Here is a 15,448-nt window from a genome sequence, read left to right as displayed (position 1 = left end):
GTTTCGATGACAAGTTCTATGAGCAGATCTATGGTAGTCCCGTTTCTGGATTACTATTGTGATTAGGGACGGTGATGAGTTAATCACCAATTGGTATAGGAAACCAACTTTTTCGGGGAGATACATTAATTACTTTTCTAACCATCCACTCAAATATAAAATCAACAGTATAAATAACTTAGTGGATCGTGCTATCTTGTTGTCGGACGAGCGTTTCCATCACGCCACATTAATATTATTAAAAATATCCTTGTGGATAATAGCTTCCCGATTAAGTTGGTTAATAAGCATATTAACAATAGATTGCGACAATTAGAAAATAGAAGGGACTTGAGTACCAATTCCGAACGCGACAGCACGTTTGATGTACGCAGATGTGTGGTGATCCCTTATGTGAAGGGCTTAAGCGCGGGCATACGGGGTACTCTTGAGAGAGTCCGCTGTGACGTGGTATATAAGATACCGAAAAACTCAGTGCTGTCATCAGGAGGGGCAAGGACAGATTAGCGACTAACAGGGAAACTAATGTGGTTTACAAAATTGATTGTGAGAATTGCGACGCGTCTTACATTGGGCAGACGAAGAGACATCTCGAGACAAGAGTGAAAGAACATTTCAGCGATATTAAAAAACATGACAGCAATTTCTCTGTCGTAAGCAAGCACCGGATACAGAATGACCACAATTTTAAGTGGTCAGATCCGAAAATATTACACAAAGAACCTCACTTGAAAATGAGAGAGATCGCTGAAATGTTCTTTATAAAGAAAATAAGAACACGATCAATTTAAAAAAAGATACCGAGAATTTAATACGATATACGACAGTGTCATCATGTCAGTTTAACTGTTTATGTTTCTACCTCGGGACACCTTGTTTCTTTCGTTGTCCGCTCAGTCTCCCAAGTACTCGCATACATGTAACATGTCGCAACGAAGAACTAGTCATACGCGAAATCCTATTATGAAATTCGTAAGTTTTTCTTGATCGTCGCTTTCTCTCCTCATATATCATTGTTGCTACAAATTAAGATTGGTCCACAGCTGACCTTTAGGGCCATGCGGGAACATGCTCATGAACTCAGGAATCTGTACTAATTATGTGACGAGTCAATAGATGATAGGTATTGCTCAATATTTAATAACGTCGTTAACTTAATATTGTCTCGATTTATTTATATAGTTTTTCTTTTTCGCTGTTCCTGTTTCAGTTCGCACTTGAAAGGGCTCGAATATAGAGCCGAAACGTTGTGCATTCTTGTATATATCACGCCAGTTAATCGAGAAATAAATTGAATTGCTGATTTTATTCACTGGCGGACGAAATTATTATTGATATTTTACACACCTTCGACTGAGACAATGGTGACTACTACGAACGATGGATTTTTCCGTAACATCACAGAACGGTTCGGCGTTGACAAAACGAGGCTGCTAAAATCGTGGATTCACACAAAAAAGAGGATTGGCATCTTGACACAACAACGCATTTTTCTACTGAGATGCAGAAGACGGGACGTACTACCTCCGCATATCAAATATCTTAAATCTAACACACGTCTTCACAATCCCACTACTGCGTATAAGTTCGAAAGATCTAAATGCGATATCAGAGAGCAATACTAAATTTAGAGATTAGTGATATTCATGAGCATTTAAATTGGTTAGGGGTTAAAATCAGGGAGATTGAGGACAAATTGCTATTGTGTTACCTGTATCAATCGTTGACAATTTTTTCAACTTTAACAAAGAAAAAATCTTTAAGCATAACGAATCCGTCAGAATTAACACTTGTCAAAAAGTTTAATCGAATATTGGACAGACAAGATACTTGCCGCGCGTTTCTTAATAATAATAACAAGAAATGGTTAGTCAACACCACTGACAAACAGATACCGGACTCTGTAATTAATTTTTTAAGCTTGGGTGACAATTTCGCTCTACCGGTTTCCCGCTTTTGTAAAAAGACCGCTGTAACGCGACGTTAGAAACTATTAAGAGCGTCGAGATTAACAGCCATAAGTTTCCTCCGAATGCTACTAACGGGAATACGGAGCGCAATAGCAAATTCTCTTCAACTCTTTTTAAATAGCAACAAACATTTTTGTCATATTGACCGACACATCCTTAATGAGTTCTCAAAATGTAAAAAATTTTTGCGCGATAACGATGATGTCTTTGTCACCCAAGGCCGACAAAGGTCAAATAACGGTGATCATGGATAGATTTGACTATATTAATCGTATGACGGAGGTATTAAGTGACGCTTCCACTTATAAAAAGGTGGATAAGAATCCCATTAAACAGATCACAACTAAGATTAACCAACTCGTGAAGTCGTGGCACGACAATGACATCATTGATTACCAAATCTTTAAGCAGTTATATGTACGAATGGAAATCTTCCTCGGTGTTACGGCTTGCCGAAGATACACAAAACCGGGTTTCCCATGCGTGTCATCGTGTCAGCAATAGGCAGTCCCCTCTATAATGTCGCGCGCTTTATACATGAGATTTTGCATGACTCTATCCCCAAACCACGATCTCATGTAAGGGATGGTTGGTCGTTTGTAAAAGGGATTGCAAATGTGAGGATTGGCTCCGACGAGGTCCTTGTGTCTCTTGATGTCACAGCACTGTTCACCAACATCCCGAATGAGTTGGTGTACGAGTCGGTGAGAAAAAGATGGCATTATATCTCGCAAAATACGAAGCTCAGTTTGCCTCAGTTCCTCCATGCCATAGAATTGATTTTACATTCCACTAGCTTTTGTTTCGATGACAAGTTCTATGAGCAGATCTATGGTAGTCCCATGGGATCTCCCCTCTCTCCAATATTAGCTGATATGGTCATGGAGGATCTTGAGACTCACTGTTTAAGTTTATTGGACTTCGATGTTCGTGTTTACCTCCGCTATGTAGATGACGTTTTTACCATAGTGCCGAAGCGAGCTATAAATGCTTTATTGGGAGCGTTCAATGGTTACCACCCACGGTTGCGTTTCACCTATGAAATTGAAACTGGTGATTCGTTGCCGTTTCTGGATACTATTGTGATTAGGGACGGTGATGAGTTAATCACCAATTGGTATAGGAAACCAACTTTTTCGGGGAGATACATTAATTACTTTTCTAACCATCCACTCAAATATAAAATCAACAGTATAAATAACTTAGTGGATCGTGCTATCTTGTTGTCGGACGAGCGTTCCATCACGCCAACATTAATATTATTAAAAATATCCTTGTGGATAATAGCTTCCCGATTAAGTTGGTTAATAAGCATATTAACAATAGATTGCGACAATTAGAAAATAGAAGGGACTTGAGTACCAATTCCGAACGCGACAGCACGTTTGATGTACGCAGATGTGTGGTGATCCCTTATGTGAAGGGCTTAAGCGCGGGCATACGGGGTACTCTTGAGAGAGTCCGCTGTGACGTGGTATATAAGATACCGAAAAAACTCAGTGCTGTCATCAGGAGGGGCAAGGACAGATTAGCGACTAACAGGGAAACTAATGTGGTTTACAAAATTGATTGTGAGAATTGCGACGCGTCTTACATTGGGCAGACGAAGAGACATCTCGAGACAAGAGTGAAAGAACATTTCAGCGATATTAAAAAACATGACAGCAATTTCTCTGTCGTAAGCAAGCACCGGATACAGAATGACCACAATTTTAAGTGGTCAGATCCGAAAATATTACACAAAGAACCTCACTTGAAAATGAGAGAGATCGCTGAAATGTTCTTTATAAAGAAAAATAAGAACACGATCAATTTAAAAAAAGATACCGAGAATTTAAATACGATATACGACAGTGTCATCATGTCAGTTTAACTGTTTATGTTTCTACCTCGGGACACCTTGTTTCTTCGTTGTCCGCTCAGTCTCCCAAGTACTCGCATACATGTAACATGTCGCAACGAAGAACTAGTCATACGCGAAATCCTATTATGAAATTCGTAAGTTTTTCTTGATCGTCGCTTTCTCTCCTCATATATCATTGTTGCTACAAATTAAGATTGGTCCACAGCTGACCTTTAGGGCCATGCGGGAACATGCTCATGAACTCAGGAATCTGTACTAATTATGTGACGAGTCAATAGATGATAGGTATTGCTCAATATTTAATAACGTCGTTAACTTAATATTGTCTCGATTTATTTATATAGTTTTTCTTTTTCGCTGTTCCTGTTTCAGTTCGCACTTGAAAAGGGCTCGAATATAGAGCCGAAACGTTGTGCATTCTTGTATATATCACGCCAGTTAATCGAGAAATAAATTGAATTGCTGATTTTATTCACTGGCGGACGAAATTATTATTGATATTTTACACACCTTCGACTGAGACAATGGTGACTACTACGAACGATGGATTTTTCCGTAACATCACAGAACGGTTCGGCGTTGACAAAACGAGGCTGCTAAAATCGTGGATTCACACAAAAAAGAGGATTGGCATCTTGACACAACAACGCATTTTTCTACTGAGATGCAGAAGACGGGACGTACTACCTCCGCATATCAAATATCTTAAATCTAACACACGTCTTCACAATCCCACTACTGCGTATAAGTTCGAAAGATCTAAAATGCGATATCAGAGAGCAATACTAAATTTAGAGATTAGTGATATTCATGAGCATTTAAATTGGTTAGGGGTTAAAATCAGGGAGATTGAGGACAAATTGCTATTGTGTTTACCTGTATCAATCGTTGACAATTTTTTCAACTTTAACAAAGAAAAAATCTTTAAGCATAACGAATCCGTCAGAATTAAACTTGTCAAAAAGTTTAATCGAATATTGGACAGACAAGATACTTGCCGCGCGTTTCTTAATAATAATAACAAGAAATGGTTAGTCAACACCACTGACAAACAGATACCGGACTCTGTAATTAATTTTTTAAGCTTGGGTGACAATTTCGCTCTACCGGTTTCCCGCTTTTGTAAAAAAGACCGCTGTAACGCGACGTTAGAAACTATTAAGAGCGTCGAGATTAACAGCCATAAGTTTCCTCCGAATGCTACTAACGGAATACGGAGCGCAATAGCAAATTCTCTTCAACTCTTTTTAAATAGCAACAAACATTTTTGTCATATTGACCGACACATCCTTAATGAGTTCTCAAAATGTAAAAAATTTTTGCGCGATAACGATGATGTCTTTGTCACCAAGGCCGACAAAGGTCAAATAACGGTGATCATGGATAGATTTGACTATATTAATCGTATGACGGAGGTATTAAGTGACGCTTCCACTTATAAAAAGGTGGATAAGAATCCCATTAAACAGATCACAACTAAGATTAACCAACTCGTGAAGTCGTGGCACGACAATGACATCATTGATTACCAAATCTTTAAGCAGTTATATTGTACGAATGGAAATCTTCCTCGGTGTTACGGCTTGCCGAAGATACACAAAACCGGGTTTCCCATGCGTGTCATCGTGTCAGCAATAGGCAGTCCCCTCTATAATGTCGCGCGCTTTATACATGAGATTTTGCATGACTCTATCCCCAAACCACGATCTCATGTAAGGGATGGTTGGTCGTTTGTAAAAGGGATTGCAAATGTGAGGATTGGCTCCGACGAGGTCCTTGTGTCTCTTGATGTCACAGCACTGTTCACCAACATCCCGAATGAGTTGGTGTACGAGTCGGTGAGAAAAAGATGGCATTATATCTCGCAAAATACGAAGCTCAGTTTGCCTCAGTTCCTCCATGCCATAGAATTGATTTTACATTCCACTAGCTTTTGTTTCGATGACAAGTTCTATGAGCAGATCTATGGTAGTCCCATGGGATCTCCCCTCTCTCCAATATTAGCTGATATGGTCATGGAGGATCTTGAGACTCACTGTTTAAGTTTATTGGACTTCGATGTTCGTGTTTACCTCCGCTATGTAGATGACGTTTTTACCATAGTGCCGAAGCGAGCTATAAATGCTTTATTGGGAGCGTTCAATGGTTACCACCCACGGTTGCGTTTCACCTATGAAATTGAAACTGGTGATTCGTTGCCGTTTCTGGATACTATTGTGATTAGGGACGGTGATGAGTTAATCACCAATTGGTATAGGAAACCAACTTTTTCGGGGAGATACATTAATTACTTTTCTAACCATCCACTCAAATATAAAATCAACAGTATAAATAACTTAGTGGATCGTGCTATCTTGTTGTCGGACGAGCGTTTCCATCACGCCAACATTAATATTATTAAAAATATCCTTGTGGATAATAGCTTCCCGATTAAGTTGGTTAATAAGCATATTAACAATAGATTGCGACAATTAGAAAATAGAAGGGACTTGAGTACCAATTCCGAACGCGACAGCACGTTTGATGTACGCAGATGTGTGGTGATCCCTTATGTGAAGGGCTTAAGCGCGGGCATACGGGGTACTCTTGAGAGAGTCCGCTGTGACGTGGTATATAAGATACCGAAAAAACTCAGTGCTGTCATCAGGAGGGGCAAGGACAGATTAGCGACTAACAGGGAAACTAATGTGGTTTACAAAATTGATTGTGAGAATTGCGACGCGTCTTACATTGGGCAGACGAAGAGACATCTCGAGACAAGAGTGAAAGAACATTTCAGCGATATTAAAAAACATGACAGCAATTTCTCTGTCGTAAGCAAGCACCGGATACAGAATGACCACAATTTTAAGTGGTCAGATCCGAAAATATTACACAAAGAACCTCACTTGAAAATGAGAGAGATCGCTGAAATGTTCTTTATAAAGAAAAATAAGAACACGATCAATTTAAAAAAAGATACCGAGAATTTAAATACGATATACGACAGTGTCATCATGTCAGTTTAACTGTTTATGTTTCTACCTCGGGACACCTTGTTTCTTTCGTTGTCCGCTCAGTCTCCCAAGTACTCGCATACATGTAACATGTCGCAACGAAGAACTAGTCATACGCGAAATCCTATTATGAAATTCGTAAGTTTTTCTTGATCGTCGCTTTCTCTCCTCATATATCATTGTTGCTACAAATTAAGATTGGTCCACAGCTGACCTTTAGGGCCATGCGGGAACATGCTCATGAACTCAGGAATCTGTACTAATTATGTGACGAGTCAATAGATGATAGGTATTGCTCAATATTTAATAACGTCGTTAACTTAATATTGTCTCGATTTATTTATATAGTTTTTCTTTTTCGCTGTTCCTGTTTCAGTTCGCACTTGAAAAGGGCTCGAATATAGAGCCGAAACGTTGTGCATTCTTGTATATATCACGCCAGTTAATCGAGAAATAAATTGAATTGCTAAAATAGGAGAAGTCAAGGCTATGACGGTCAGACGCAGATCACAGTGCGTAATATCAGAAATAACTGATTTATTCGTCGTTTTGATACATTACATCGATCCGTACGTTTCGGCTCAGCTTTGAGCCATCTTCAGCGGTAGTTACAGAAGTTAAGTTACACGTTCTCCGTACCGTATGGTGAGTTTACTGATTCAAAGTATCAGAAACATAGACCAATTGATCCATATCTGTAAATTTGTTCAATTAATGTTGAGATATTAAAAGATCTCTTAGGAAACTCACCATTCGGTCTGAAAAACGTGGAATACAGAGCCATGTACATACATAATGAATACTCTCTGCGAGAAGACTTGACGATCTTGTCGACACGACACACAATGATATGAAAGGTCTTGCAAGAAGAGGCATCTAATTGTTTAATTCTTCAATTAAGAATATAAAATTAAACAAAAATTCGATTTACTTATTATTTGACTTTTCTTTGATAATATTTTATTAATGTTCTTTGAAGGAGTATAAATTCTTCTTTCGAGTACATGATAAAGACTCTTTCTAAAATTTGTACATTTTAAGACTATTATCAAGAAAATATTCTTTCTTAAAGACAACCGTTACTTACTAACAGAAAAAAAGTAAATTGAGTAATCGCTTTTTTAAGCAGTACAATTGATATTTTACTGTGTATGCATGTACACACGTATGTACATAAGTACGCACAAAAATTTTTCTATGTTGTTAGAAAATTTTATTTTTATTTAAAAAAGGCGAGAAACTATCATCGCTCAGGACGGGGGCCCGGCGTTACGCGCCGCTCGTGCCGCTTGAAGTAAACAACTGCCCGCGCGCCGACCGCGGGGCGGCCGCATCTCGCCGCGCGCTTGAATTTGGCGGTGGGCCGGGCCAATACGGCGATTTTTAATCATTAATAACTCATCAACTATTGCGAAAATTGCAAAATGGTACATGACTTTTCGACTCAGTTTGGCTCGCTCTATCTAAATATGAAAAAAGTACCAAACATTCTGATACACCCTGTATATATATATATCTATTAGGAAAAAATCAAACAATTTACATGTCTTATGATAAAAATAGAATATTGCACGTATAACAAATCATAAGAAACTGACTTTTACTAAATTACAATACTTTTAATTCCTGGCAGCAAAGCGCTGCCAGGGATTAAAAGTAGACAAAGCTATCAATAATAATCAAAATATAATGAAAAACTACAAATATATTTTAGGCGTCAGAATCATGATGAGTATCATTAACTCTCCTTCCATTAGCAGTTTGGAACCAACGCTTGATTTTGGCTTCAGCATAAGTAAGAGAACTATCATGAAATTTTAATTTAACTGCACCTGCAAAGGGAATTGCGATAAAATGATATTATCAGCAGAACAAACATACTAATGTATATTTCGTGTACCATATAGATACTAAAGAAATAGCTTGATGCAAATAGAATAAAAACTAAGAGATTTACATGATAAATTCAAAAAACCTAAGGTTACAACTTACCAAATACAACTTCATATAATCTTACATTTGAGAACTTTGTTTTATCGCCTTCTGACTCACTCCAACTTATCAGTTTGGCGAGACCATTTGAAATCAACTTGAATAAAATATTTCCTGTGACACTGCGTTCTGAAGAAACAGCTAAATAATGTGCCTGAAATAGTGACACATTTAGAATGAAGCAAATCTCGCTGTTAGGGCACAAAAAATGATGAAAGATGATTATCATAATTGCTTAGTATGTTTTTAACATATGCATTATACATATTAATTAACATCATATCCCACTCGGCATGTAATATTTCAGAGGCATTTCTGCAAAATTCCATTTGAAATATTACATCTTTCATTAATATTTCAGAAATTTTTCACGACCGTTTCTACATCATTTCGGCAATGTTTCAATGTCCGCAATTATTTCAAATGCGACCATGCTGAAAGATTTCGGCAATGTTATGAAGTATTTCTCAAATATATCTACGAAATATTGCGGAAACACTTCAGAGATTTTTCAAATACATTTCACACTAAAAAAATGTTTCGTATTAGCATACAAAATTGTCTTACTGACGCAAGAACTATTTGTTGATATGTGAAAAATAAAATATTTTATTACCGGAACAAAAAAAAATATATTAAGCCGTATATGTGCGTATAGCCGTCGCGCGTTTGTCCGAAGAAACCGCTCTCTCAACCGGTCACCCATCCAAGTAGTATACCGGCGCCTTGTCGCTTGACATCGATGATCGAACAGGGTAGTGGTGATCCTCTGACTCTGACGCTTCTTTCTTTCTTATACTTGCTTATTTTGGTGAGCATAAAGCTATCGCATAACAATATTAACAATACAGATATACGAATAAATCTGTTTTGCCAGTCAGCGTCGAATATTATTTTATATTAAATATTATTAAATATTTTATATTTTATATTAAAAATGCCATATGACAAAATATGGAATATCAGAAAATTCTTAATAAAAGAGAAAAAATGCAATAATTATATAATAATAAATTTAATTTTTTATAAGTTCTAAAGTCTGTCAGCAACTTTTCGGAAATATTACAAATGCAATATTGTATGTGAAACATTCAAAAATATAACGCGTAAAATGCAAACGTAATAATAGTTTTATCATGTATCAGAAATGTTTCTAAACCATTGCATCTGCAATATTTCTCCCGCAATATTGTAGAAAATTCACTGCCTGCAATTCAATTTTTCATTACCGACGCAATCTTTCGGAGATTTTTCACAGGTATTTTAGATGCGGTGTTGCGTTTGATATGTTACAGAAATATTATTCGTGCAAAGTAAACGTAATAGTGCTTTGGAAATGTTTCTGAAATATTGCATCTGCTACATTTTTTTTGCAATATTACAGAAACTTATAAATATTGTAAACAACTTTCTGAAAGATTTCAGACATATTGTTAATGCAATATTGCAAAAAACATGGTGCAGGTACATTTTTGAAATATTTTAGATGCATAGTTGCAAGTGAGATGTTAATGAAGTGTTTTTGCATTGTTTCCGAATATTTCAATATTTCAGCAACATAACATGCCAAGTGGGATAGCATAGTCAAAATAAGTTCAATTTAAGCATATACACAGAAATAATTCTAAAAGTTTTGAAACTTTGTAGAGATGTTTGTTTAGGCTTACTAATGAATGTCTGAAAAGTCTTGATGAATTGAAGGTGAGCGTTTGCTGCCATCTTGAAAAATAAATACATTTTTTTGTTTTTTTTTGCATATAGGTATCTCGTAAAATATTGACTTTATTGAAAAAATAGTTATTATTAAAATAAAAACTTATTAAATTGTCTACAAAAAAAGTATATTCAATTTTTTCATAACTATAATAGTTTTCGAGAAAATGGACTGCGAATGTCGCGTGAGTAGCTAGTGAGCTTCAAACACTTTCTATATTAGACATGAAAACCTTTATTTTTTTTGTACAGTCTTTTTCTACTAATTAATTTGAACAACTTTTGTCTGAAACATTTTTTTATTTGCCTAATATTTTTTAAGATATTTAAGGAAAACTTGGTAACTTTTTCAATACGATATCTCGACAATTGTTTGTTGGAGGGAAATATGGTACAGGACTTTGAAGTTTGATTTGATTTAGTCTCAAGAATATACTGTTCCAGAAAAATTGAAAGTGACCTTTACATGATTTTAATACCTACATTGTTCCCCTTGCAACACTTCAATTTTTATCAGATAAAAGTTGTTTAAATTAATTAGTAGAAAAAGATGGTACAATAAAAAATAGGGGTTTTCGTGTATAATATAAAAAGTGTTTGGACTTCACTACTTACGCGACATTCGCAGCCCATTTTCTCGAAAACTATTATAGTTATAAAAGAATTGAATAATACTTTTTTGTAGACAATTTAATAAGCTTTCATCTTGATAATAACTATTTTTTCAATAAAATTGTTATTTCACAAGATATATGCAAAAAACCGAAAAAATGCACCTATTTTTTAAGGTGGCGAATGTTTATCTTCAACTTATCAGGACTTTTTAGACGTTCATTAATAAGCCTAAACAAACATCTCTACCAAGTTTCAAAACTTTTGAAATTATTTCTGTCAAATTTCCTATTTTGACTAACAATAAGTCATAACGTAATAAGACATCTTTTATAACATTTAGCAGCGTTTCCGATTTAGTGTTGCTTACTTCGTAGAAACCTAAGAATGTTTCTTTTATTGTTAAGTCTGGCAACGTAATTCGGAAGTTAATGGAAACTTGTTCCAGTCTTGAAATATCTGACGTTTCGTCCACGACGATAGAATAAAATTCCATGGATTTAATTTCTTTTAAAATAATGTTTATAACATCATGAGCCATAATCTCCAACATTTCATTTATGTGCTCGTTATGCAGCCACTTGTAACTTCCGGCTGGTTTATCGAGCCACCACTTCAATTCCGGAATATCTTCAGATCTCATTTTTAAAAATTGCCTTAAGTTAGAACATTCTTCGTTGAGGTGTCCTCAGAAAGGTAAACCTTGTTGAGCCAAAAAATTCACAGTACTAAAAACTTTTAATAATGCAACTCGAGAATCGGCCATTTCTTTCCTCTTTATATCAGAAATTTTTTCAATAATAGACTTGTTTTAATGTTTGTAAGGCTAAAATTGCATTTCTATGAAACTTGCCCTCTTCATGTTTTTTAAACCGTATTGTCGCGTTCTTCCAACAATCGAAGCCATTTGTAACGAACGAATTCACAGAGCGTACATCTCGACTATCCAAATTTGAACATGTATTTTTACTCACTGCTTCTGAGCAAAATTTGCAAATTGCCTTTCCCTCCGAATTAAGATCTAGCCATTTATGAAGCTCTTGCCATTTTGTTAAAGATAATAGTTTTTTATCACCTGAAAATAATATACTGTTCACATCTTCCCAGAATATTTCACATACTTATTAGAATATTCTTATTAACAGATCTGTGAAAATTACGATGACGGAGTTTGATATTTTATTTTCATTTAACAGAGCATATACAGCACTAATATATCACGAATGATAATTCCGAAATCTTATTTACATAAACAATGTATATGTATATTTAACTTGAAAATACATTTACTTTTTCTGTAGAAATAGTTTACTATTATTACTATTAGTATTACTACAACTAAATAAATTATTTTTGTGCAAAAAAAGATAAAATAAAAAAATTAACGTACCTTTGTTTAGTGCTTTCTTTGAGGCAAAATTGTCTTCCGTGTTTTGTGACCTCAACGTCGAAGTGTCTACTGCTTCACTGCTTGTGCCTGGATCAGAACTAAACCTGAATGCTGTTGTAGAAACAGATGTTTCTTGTTTTCTCTCTCGTATTATTACGAACTTATCCATGTCTGACAAAGACGAAAAAACTCGTTGGAGGGGCTTCACCGAATCGCAGGTCAAAAAAGGTAACAATGACTGACATTGGCGTCGCACGAGAGGAACGAACTATATTCGAATTTCCGACAAAAACTACGAGATTTCAACAATGTTCAACCAATAGCCACGAGCTTCGGTGGCTGTGCTATTCGTCATGCGGTCATGGTCAGTGGCTCGAAAGTTGATGTTTCGAGGGGTACTCAGTAGTTCCAAATTGACTACTAGATGGCGTTTCCGAGCCACTGACCATGCACGGAGAATAGAACCTTCTATGAAATGCCGCGAATCGTGCCCGAGCAAAAGTACTCGGCACCCCTGCGCCGACCTTCGGCTTGCAAACTTTCGATTCGGGATTCGGGTATAGAGCCGCAACGGGCACGGACCAGTTCGGACGTGTTTTGTCCGGAAGGAAAATTTTTTTAAAGTATTGCGACTGTTACTGTCTGCATTGTGTTATCATTATCAGTACCGTGTATCGACGCCTTTCGAGGCCTACAACTTTTTTTTACGACGCCGCTAGCGGCTTATACGACGAGTGGTTCGCCCTGGCCATTATTTGAGCAGTATTGCTTTCCGGCCATAATTAAAAGAAGAAGAAGAAGGGATTCGGGCATGTTCGTATTATGACGAATCTATGTGTTCTTTACTGCCTGCATAGTCCGTGGCCATTTGCGATCTTGTGTATATATGTATCCTTTGTCATGAGATAAATTGACCAAATTCCGAGTGTGGAATTTCCACACTTCCACACACAACCTGTCGGGCCTGTAAGGATGCATTCAGATTATAGAGTTAAACCTCGATAATCTAAATGCATCTAAAAGAAAGTGACATGCATTTTTATAAACTTAATAAGTTGAAATATTTGTTGACTCAAAAAATTATTTCTATTCGAGAAATGAAACATTCCACATTTATGTATTATAACATTTCAGATTAGAATCTTGCTTTCTGCTTTGCGCATCAAGCTACGCGGCTAAACTTGAGAGGTACTGAAAACTCGCGGTATATTTATAAATAACACAAAAAACATCATTTTCTTACAACAAGCTGTTGGACGTTTATAAACAAAACGCATGACACTTCATCTCAGGAGTCTTCGTTTTATACATGGAAACGTAATCCGTCCGAGCAATATCAAAGCTTATAGTTATAACTCCTTTTTTTGAAGAATAAAATTAAAAAAAAATTATTATTCTTAAATATTTATTGCATGTATCTTATAATAATTCTAGAATATAGATAATATTTCATGTAAAACTCCAAAAAATTTCCATTTCTAAAATTATTCAAAGAAAAAAATTTATATATAGAAATATAAATATATAATATATATATATGGGACGATCCACGTCACTTTTACCCCCCATCTGTCCAAAATTGGTATGGACGGATTTTAATGACCAAGGGCGGAAAATGTTTGTCTTGAAAAGAGCTTTCGAAAGGCGTGTGGCATATATGCGCAATTCAACATGGCGTCATAGTTATGGCTGCTTAAAGGGATAAATTCAAAATTTCAGATCCAACATGGGCAGATAAAACGGTGAAAAGTAACTAAATTCATGTGAAACTCAGTATTTGGGAAATTTTGGGGTCGCTGATTACAAATCTGAACGTAAAATTGTGAAATTCAAAATGGCGGATCCAATATTGCGGATGCAAATATGAGAAACGGACGAAAATTCCAGTAAATGATCTGAAAACTCTTACTGGAAGGTTTTTTGGGTCGCTGATCACGAATTTGTAGCTAATTTGTTAAAAAACAACAGACAAACCGTGTTAATTGAAATTCTACTTTAGCGTTACCCAGAGATGACGGCGTGGACGTGGTAGAAATTCATCTCCTTTGGAGTGCTTTATTTTCGTGAGTTCCCCTGGCCTCTCACGCTTCGGGGTGCTTTATTTTCGTGAGTTCACCTGTACTGTAGAATGTTCAGTGGTTGCTCACTAGCAGAGTACTGATAAGAGATTACAGTACATGAAATACTCTGCTAGTGAGCAACCACTGAACATTCTACAGTACAGGTGAACTCACAAAAATAAAGCACCCCGAAGCGTGAGAGGCCAGGGGAACTCACGAAAATAAAGCACCCCGAAGCGTGAGAGGCCAGGGGAACTCACGAAAATAAAGCACTCCAAAGGAGATGAATTTCTACCACGTCCACGCCGTCATCTCTGGGTAACGCTAAAAGTAGAATTTCAATTAACACGGTTTGTCTGTTGTTTTTTAACAAATTAGCTACAAATTCGTGATCAGCGACCCAAAAAACCTTCCAGTAAGAGTTTTCAGATCATTTACTGGAATTTTCGTCCGTTTCTCATATTTGCATCCGCAATATTGGATCCGCCATTTTGAATTTCACAATTTTACGTTCAGATTCGTAATCAGCGACCCCAAAATTTCCCAAATACTGAGATTCATATGAATTTAGTTACTTTTCACCGTTTTATCTGCCCATGTTGGATCTGAAATTTTGAATTTATCCCTTTAAGCAGCCATAACTATGACGCCATGTTGAATTGCGCATATATGCCACACGCCTTTCGAAAGCTCTTTTCAAGACAAACATTTTCCGCCCTTGGTCATTAAAATCCGTCCATACCAATTTTGGACAGATGGGGGGTAAAAGTGACGTGGATCGTCCATATATATATATATATATATATATATATATATATATATATGTCGTGAGTATTTAATGGGGACAAAAT

At 36.3% G+C, this 15,448-nt stretch overlaps 2 protein-coding genes across 2 annotated transcripts; both read left to right on the top strand.

Annotated features, from left to right (window-relative positions):
• Window positions 1-2,168: 2,168 nt before the first annotated feature.
• LOC139787323 (uncharacterized) lies at window positions 2,169-4,093 on the top strand. Its single transcript, XM_071726389.1, has 4 exons — window positions 2,169-2,463; window positions 2,577-3,087; window positions 3,258-3,648; window positions 4,040-4,093. Exons 1-4 carry the CDS (start codon window positions 2,169-2,171, stop codon window positions 4,091-4,093), a joined length of 1,251 nt encoding a protein of 416 aa, XP_071582490.1.
• Window positions 3,884-7,093, top strand: LOC139787322 (uncharacterized). Its single transcript, XM_071726388.1, has 3 exons — window positions 3,884-4,119; window positions 4,207-6,647; window positions 7,040-7,093. Exons 2-3 carry the CDS (start codon window positions 4,359-4,361, stop codon window positions 7,091-7,093), a joined length of 2,343 nt encoding a protein of 780 aa, XP_071582489.1. The 5' UTR covers window positions 3,884-4,119; window positions 4,207-4,358.
• Window positions 7,094-15,448: the final 8,355 nt, after the last annotated feature.

Source organism: Temnothorax nylanderi, unplaced genomic scaffold, assembly GCF_030848795.1.
Source record: "Temnothorax nylanderi isolate EJ_2023f unplaced genomic scaffold, tnyl_v1.0 TNYL_tig1426_pilon, whole genome shotgun sequence".
NCBI classification, from domain to species: Eukaryota; Metazoa; Arthropoda; class Insecta; order Hymenoptera; family Formicidae; genus Temnothorax; species Temnothorax nylanderi.
The sequence above is the reverse complement of the archived record's forward strand: the minus strand, read 5'-3'. Positions and strand labels throughout refer to the sequence as shown.